General features: G+C 29.1%; 3 protein-coding genes across 3 annotated transcripts; 2 read left to right on the top strand and 1 right to left on the bottom strand.

Moving 5' to 3' along the window:
* Positions 1–1,249: 1,249 nt before the first annotated feature.
* On the bottom strand, positions 1,250–2,770 carry LOC105620176 (succinate-semialdehyde dehydrogenase, mitochondrial). The gene has a single exon (XM_012201684.1). It carries the CDS (start codon positions 2,768–2,770, stop codon positions 1,250–1,252), a length of 1,521 nt encoding a protein of 506 aa, XP_012057074.1.
* An 818-nt stretch (positions 2,771–3,588) lies between these two features.
* LOC105620186 (peptidyl-prolyl cis-trans isomerase E) lies at positions 3,589–5,637 on the top strand. Its single transcript, XM_012201695.1, has 4 exons — positions 3,589–3,622; positions 4,381–4,550; positions 4,857–5,216; positions 5,320–5,637. Exons 1-4 carry the CDS (start codon positions 3,589–3,591, stop codon positions 5,635–5,637), a joined length of 882 nt encoding a protein of 293 aa, XP_012057085.1.
* Positions 5,638–6,791: 1,154 nt separating this feature from the next.
* On the top strand, positions 6,792–8,139 carry LOC105620169 (dehydrogenase/reductase SDR family member 4). Its single transcript, XM_012201677.1, has 5 exons — positions 6,792–6,907; positions 7,089–7,266; positions 7,411–7,635; positions 7,749–7,883; positions 7,969–8,139. The coding sequence occupies exons 1-5, from the start codon at positions 6,792–6,794 to the stop codon at positions 8,137–8,139; spliced, it is 825 nt and encodes a 274-aa protein (XP_012057067.1).
* The last annotated feature ends 150 nt before the right edge of the window (positions 8,140–8,289 follow it).

Here is an 8,289-nt window from a genome sequence, read left to right as displayed (position 1 = left end):
TATATATATATATATATATATATATATATATATATATATATATAGAAATATTTATCCAGAGATAAAAAAATTTGTTTTCAAAATAAGAAAAAGATTTATTCTAGTTTCAATAAAAAATAATTTATACTATAATATATACGTAATATAGAGATTATAAATTTCTTGTAATTTTTAATAAATAAATATAAATAAAAATTACATGATTCTGTTAAATTAAATAATAAGTAGATATAATAAAATTTTCTTTTTAATGGAATTTTAAATAAATTTGGATATATCATTTTGATACATAATTATAATCAATAATTAAGTCACAAAAGAGTACGGCGGACAAAAGCGGAAAAAAGCGTGATACCAATACAACAATTTATATATACTTAAAATCTAAATATTTATTATTACAATTATATAATTATAATAGCATAATTATGACTTGAATATATTTATATATATATTTCATATTATTCTTATACTGTCTAAAATTCTCCATGGAATTCGTCTCGTAATTCCTAGTAATTATGATTATACGCAATTAAAGCATATAATATCTATAAAATGTCTATGGAAAAAAATAGATGAATGTGTGTGTGTGTGTGCGCGCGCGCGCGCGCACGCGCGCGTGTGTGTGTGTGTGTATGTGTATATATATAGTAAAAATATAATAAAAATATGCCAATATCTCTCTAAAATATTTCTTATATATTGTATATTCCATTTATAAAATTTGGAAGACTTGTTTTGTACTATACGTGTTATATGTGATATAAAAAATATAAAAATCTATAACATAGGAAAAAATTAATTAGTAAAATAAAATATAAAAATACTTTTATATTATGATAATTAAATTTTATATATATACACATTAAAGAAACTTAATATTTTCATTGATATTCTCGCTTAATATTAATAAATGTATACATATACCGTAACAAATTGTTACGTATAAATATAAAAATTTAATAAATGTACACAAATTAAAATAAAATGATTGAGTTCTAAGAATTCATATTAAATTGTTTCAATACTTATTACTACAACAACTTGTGTGTATATAACTAACTATAATAAAAACAAACTATTAAAAATTAGTCTTATATATGAGTCATAGCCAAGAATTATATTCGCTTTCTCTCTCTTGAAATTATATTTATTATTATATATTAGCTTATTAAATTATATGGCTTATTATTGTCTGCTCTTGACAGTAACTATTATTAGCGACTAATTATTCAAAATGCACTTTGTATCAGTATTTAAGATTGCCAAGACAGATATATTTAATATCAAGAAAATCTTCAACCCCATGTTTAGAACCTTCTCTTCCTAAGCCAGATTCTTTTACTCCACCGAAAGCAGCCTCTGCACATGAAATTAATCCCTCATTGACACCTACCATACCGACTTCCAATTTACGCGCAACTCTAAATATTTGCGATATGTCCTGCGAGAAGAAGTATCCAGCTAAACCAACTGGTGTATCATTGGCTTGCTTCAATACATCATCCTCACTGGAAAATTTATTTATTACTGCTACGGGACCAAAGATTTCTTTGTTATAAATTTGCATGTCTTTAGTTATATTGGTTAATAGAGTAGGTGCATAAAACAATGGTCCAAGGTCTGGCAACGGATGTCCGCCGCAATGTACCTTAGCACCTTTCTGAATTGCGTCCTTTACTAGACCATTTACTATATCCAATTGACTTTTCTTTATGAGCGGCCCATGAGTGATACCTTCTTTGCAACCATCTCCCATCTTGATATCTTTCTCAATTTTCATCACAAACTTCTTAATAAACTCGTCAAAAATATCAGCCTCTATAAAAAACCTGTTTGCTGAGACACATGTTTGACCAGTATTACGAAATTTACTGGCCATGGCATTATTTACAGCTAGGTCTACGTCCGCAGATTTAAATACAATATATGGTGCATTACCACCCAATTCGAGACCAAGCCGTTTCATGGTTGAGGCGCATTGCTTATATAAGATTTTCCCCACGGTTGTAGAGCCAGTAAATGATAACACTCTTATCTTTGAATTTTCACACAATTCTTTACCAACGGCGGCTGAATTTGTTATACTCGTGGTAAGTACATTCAAGACACCTGCAGGAAAGCCTGCTTGTTCCGCGAGATCTGCTAGCGCCAGTGCCGTTAACGGCGTATCCTCGGATGGTTTAATGACACACGTACAGCCAGCAGCAAGTGCAGCACCTGCCTTCCTGGTAATCATAGCATGTGGAAAGTTCCATGGTGTGATTAAGGCAGCTACACCAACTGGTTGTCTTAATAAAAATAATTCTCTGTTCGATATAGGAGTCTGCAGTATTTCTCCTCCTATTCTTCTAGCTTCTTCTGAAAACCACTCAATAAAAGAATTTCCGTATTTAATCTCTGTTCTAGATTCAATGAGAGATTTTCCATTTTCTTTAGTCAAGATAAGAGCCAATTCCTCAGAATGCTTAACCATCAGATTGTACCACTTTCTAAGCAAATCACTTCTTTCTTTGGCCGTGGTTTTACTGAACGACTCGAAAGCTTTGACAGCAGCATCAATGGCCACTTGAGTATCAGCAGCATTCATATCAGGAACATGAGCAATTACAGTATTGTCAACTGGATTGCAAATGGGAAATGTCTGTTTGCTACTAGCACTTATCCAATTCCCATTAACATAAGCATTATCCCTCAAGAGATGCATTGCTCTGGAGCTCAAAGGCACATGATGCAGTATATATTGTTGTAACAACTTTGTTCTAAGCATTCTCTTGCAAGTGATCAAATGTATTCTGTAAAGAAGAGTTGTAATATAAGAATAATTAAATATAATAGAATCTTCAGATACAGCTAAAAGAATATATAAATTATTTATAAAATTATATTACACTGACTTTAAACTTATTCACTTATCTATGATATTTGCCTCATATGTGATATATATGTTATAATTGTTCTTATCAATGTAATCACGTATGATTATCTTCCATATGTGATGTGCGTGAAACAATATGTTTATAATTGCAAATCTATTTTTAATTTCTTATATATTTATTTCTATAAAGCCAACAGCACACAACATATGTTTTCTTGCTGGATTGCTTGCGTTTTGGTAAATTAATAGAATTGCACACAGAACGCATATCTAAAATTTATTAAAACGCAAATAATCAAGCAACATTAGAAAACATTATGCATTGTCTTAATTCTAAAATACAACACTATTTTCATTTTAGATATATTTTAATAATATTTTTAATACTCATATTTTAATAATATTTTTAATACCTTCCTTTTAATACTAACCTTCAGGTTATTAATTTGACGAAAGTACTGCACCTCACTGGTTTTCATTTAACATCCCACCGATCTAGTAACGTTGTCAATTGAAAGCATAATTGACAGAACGAGCTTATATAAGTGATGTTCTCTCTGCCGATTACATCGTGCTTATAAATCCTCGGTGATCAACGATTTCGAGGCTGCCGATAGTGTCGACGCGTCCTTCAATCGATACGCTCGTTATCGAGTTTGATTATTGTGTTGAAATTTCACTGAAAAATACAACAAAGTGTTTCACGCATCATGAGCGGTAATACGAAGCGGACTATCTACGTAGGTACGTGTAAATTAATAGAAGATATTAAACTAACGTATCTAAACATGCACGTGACATAACCCTCAGAATACCTTTAATCACACAAACTGAATAATTTTAATAAATAATGATCAATTCAACGGTATTTGCTTGCACAGCAAAATTTCTGACTCTACGATTCATTATGCTTGAACTAAATTTTATCCTTATATCAAACAACAATAAGTTAATAGTTTTATTTATATTTTATTCCATTCAAAAATTATAGATATTATAACTTAACAAGTTTGACTGTCCATTGAATAATTCAACTCCTTGATTCCTTTTGTATTCTATCCGATGTCTTTTTATTATTTTAATTTATTAATGTATAAGTTATTAGTTTCTAAAATGATGTTTACTAAGTTACTATAACTGATGATTACTAAATTAAAAGTTCCATGATTTATTTTTATTAATCTATGTGAATAAATTATTATTGTTATTTATCTTTTAGTCGTGTTTGCTCATCAAATTTGTTTCTTTATTACTTTTATTGTTCAGAATCAATTAAAATTTAATCGAAGTTATCATTCATGTTTTACTCCATTCACAAAATATATAGATATTATTTGACAAGTTAACTATTTATTGAATTAAAATTTGATGAAAGTCATCCCAAATATATTGTAAATTGCTATTATTTATTTGTATATATTTGAGAAATAATTTTTGTTATAATCATTACTAACAATGAGAAATATTATGTGGCAAGTTCAGATTCTATTCTTATTTTTCAGGTGGTTTAGCTGAAGAAGTCGATGAAAAAGTGTTACATGCAGCGTTTATACCTTTTGGAGAAATTGTCGATGTCCAAATACCATTAGATTACGAGTCGGAAAAGCACAGAGGATTTGCGTTCATTGAATTTGAAACAGCAGAAGACGCAGCCGCTGCTATAGATAATATGGTATATTTATGTAAAATAACATAAATAATATTGATGAATTGTTTGATAATATTTTTTTTGATATCGAGAATTTTATAGATTCTGTTGTTATAAATGATTTATTTTATGAATCGTTCACTGTGATAAGCTCTTAAAAAATCCTAAAAGCCACTGATAGTTCTTATAAAAAATGAATCATTTAAAGAATATAGGAAGTATTAATATTCCTTTGATGTAAATCTAGCTTTTTTTTCTTATCTAATCATTAGTTAATCATATGTAAAAATAATGTGACTTGTTGCTTATGTTTGCAATAATGATTAACAGAACGATTCGGAATTGTTTGGCCGAACTATAAGAGTAAATATTGCTAAGCCGCAAAAGATAAAAGAAGGTTCATCGAAACCGGTATGGGCAGACGACGCTTGGCTACAAGAACACGCGGGCGAGACATTGAAAAATGATGACAATACAAAGACAAATGATGTTGCACAATCAAAGAAATCAAAACAGAATCCTCAGGTTTACTTTGACATAAGCATAGGAAAGCAAGAAGTGGGTAGAATTATCATGATGTTACGAGCAGATATTGTACCAAAGACTGCAGAGAACTTTCGGGCACTTTGTACACATGAAAAGGGATATGGATATCAGGGTAGCACCTTACACAGGATCATTCCAGATTTTGTATCCTTAAATCACATTTTTTATTCTATATGGTATTCTAAACGGTATTTTATCCTTATTTTTTTAATTTTAAGTAAAAATGTCCTTAACACAAATATTACAGATGTGTCAAGGAGGTGATTTTACGAATCACAATGGTACAGGTGGAAAATCAATCTATGGCAACAAATTCGATGATGAGAATTTTGAATTGAAACATACGGGTCCGGGAACTCTATCAATGGCTAATTCTGGTCCAAATACGAATGGATCACAATTTTTTCTGTGTACAGCCAGAACAGACTGGCTAGATGGAAAACATGTTGTCTTCGGACATGTCCTCAGTGGAATAGATGTACTTAGAAAGATTGAAAAATGTGGAACAAAAGCAGGCACGCCGACACAAAAAGTCGTCATAACTGCTTGTGGAGAATTAGTATAATTATTTCCATGTATATAAAATTTTTATAATAAATTATAAAAACTAAATTTTTATATTTTAAGACTCTTGAGTAGTTATCACAGCTATACTGAATCGTGATATCAGAAGTGAGAAATAACACATTAATTTTTGTTATATGCCATTTATAATTGAAGGCAATTTAGATAAAACGAAACGATGAGACGTTTTAAAACAATTATAAAAATGGATGAAAACTATTCTTATTTTTCCTAATTAAGTCAGTAAATAATTATAAAAATTTAAAAAGTAATAAAAGGTACGTGAAAATAAAAATAGACTACACATGCGCAAAAGCACTTCACGTATCTTTTATCATTTTTTACTGACTATACGTACACAAGTGCAGACACATATATTGATACATATACATACAGGATTAAAAATATTATTTAAAAAAAATATATGTCACCGTTATTTTTTTGTAATGTTAAAGTAAAATATTAGATTAAAAAATTATATTATTTAATAAATATTAATTATAACAATCAGTATTAAAACTTAAGACTATAAGCTCTCTAATTTCTAACATGTTTTTCTTTATATTAAATTTTATATTAAATTTATATTAAAATTTATCTAATAAATCTTTTATAATTCTTTTTAGATTAATATTTTTATTTTTTAAATATAGATTTATAATTAATAGAGTTAATAAATGCAAATTTTATTAAAAATTTTTATTAAATATTGTTTTTAAACATTGATAACATTATCATTAAGAGTATGTTTCAAGTTTTACTAGATTGTCAATATTGACAATGACTTTCGAAATGCAACCTAAGATGTAAAGTACAAACATTTACATATATAAATATGTGTACATATATATATATATACTGATTATATTATATATATATATATATATATATATATATATATATATATAATATACATGTGTACATATATAGATAAAATTTGTTTATATATATTATATATAATTTATGTACTGAACATTCTTTTTCTCTTTCTCCTATGTCATGCAATATTATACATATAAAGATAAGATTGGAGACATCAAACATAGATCACATATCTAAATCCATTATTGAAAGATCAAAGTCTATCGGAGTATGCAATATGCGATATTGTACATTGCATAACGCTAAACGTATTTGTTTTACATCTCTCAAAAAATGTTGCGTACGACGATCAAGCAAAGTGTTCGACAATTCAATGCTAATGCATCATCCTCGATAAAATGTCATCGACTGGAAGGAAAAGTCGCGATCGTAACAGCATCTACAGAGGGGTAATGTGACTATTTTATATTTTTAACATTAATTTGAATGGTTATTACACAATATATCAACATTCATTAAAAAAAATCCTATTCTTTCTTGTTTGCTATTAATACGGAAATCGGCTAATAATTAGATCGGCTTGATTATTTTTGAATGTCGCGATAAAGGTTATGTTTTGAACTTTTACAGAATAGGTCTTTCCATAGCAAGACGTTTAGCACAGGAAGGCGCCAAGGTAATGCTCAGTAGCCGTAAGGAAGCAAACGTGAAGAAGGCTGTAGAGGAACTCAAGTCTGAGGGTTTGCAAGTCGCTGGTACAGTCTGCCATGTAGGAAAGGCAGAACAAAGGAAAAATCTGTTTGAAAAAGTAAAAAATATGATAAATCATCACTTTCTTTGAAGTTTATTATATCTTCATTTCTATAACTTTTCTAATTGTAAGGTGTATCATCATATAAATATAATTATTGATGTATTGAGAAGTTAATTATAAAATTGTAAAAAATTACAGACCAAAACTAACTTTGGAGGCTTGGATATTTTGGTATCTAACGCAGGTATTAATCCAGCAGTCGGTCCAGCATTGGACAGTGATGAAGAAGTATGGGATAAGATTTTTGACATCAATGTCAAGTGTACGTACTTACTAATGAAGGAATCTTTGCCGCTTCTCAAATGCAGCAAATCACCTTCTATTATCATTATGTCTTCAATTGCTGGATATCAGCCTTATAATGTGAGTTTGTTTAAAAACACTGTTTTTAATTTTTATCTTCTCTATCTATTAAATATTAACGTAGTAAAGTATTAATAAAGTAAAGTATTAATAACATTATCAATATTTTTCAGTTACTGAGCATATATTCAATTAGCAAAACTGCTTTATTAGGTCTGATTAAAGCTACTACAAGTGAACTTGCGGATAAGGGAATCCGTATAAACGGCATCGCACCAGGAATGATAAGAACTAAAATGTCACAATTGGTATTTTTCTATAACTCTTTCCAAGTCATCAACTCTTATCAAACTATATTAAAGGAATATCTCATATAAATTATTATGTTTTCAGCTTTACGAATCAGAAGAAAATCACGAATTGGTCAAAATGAATATTAGCATGAGAAGACTCGGAATGCCTGATGAGATTGCAGGCTTAGCTGCATTTCTAGCAAGTGATGATGCTTCTTATATCACTGGCGAAACTATAATAGTGTCTGGTGGAACAAACTCAAGACTCTAAATCATTTTGTAATAACATACGTGTTTTATATTATTCTTCAATTTATTTTTGTGCAATAACACTAGGAAATTCTTTTTATTGAGGAATTATTTTTTTCAGATTGTGTATACATTGGATTGTCCGAAAAGTTCGTGCCGATGTTGAAGGAAA

Source organism: Atta cephalotes (assembly GCF_000143395.1).
Source record: "Atta cephalotes unplaced genomic scaffold scaffold00002, whole genome shotgun sequence".
Classification (NCBI taxonomy): domain Eukaryota; kingdom Metazoa; phylum Arthropoda; class Insecta; order Hymenoptera; family Formicidae; genus Atta; species Atta cephalotes.
This window is presented reverse-complemented; position numbering and strand designations above follow the sequence as displayed.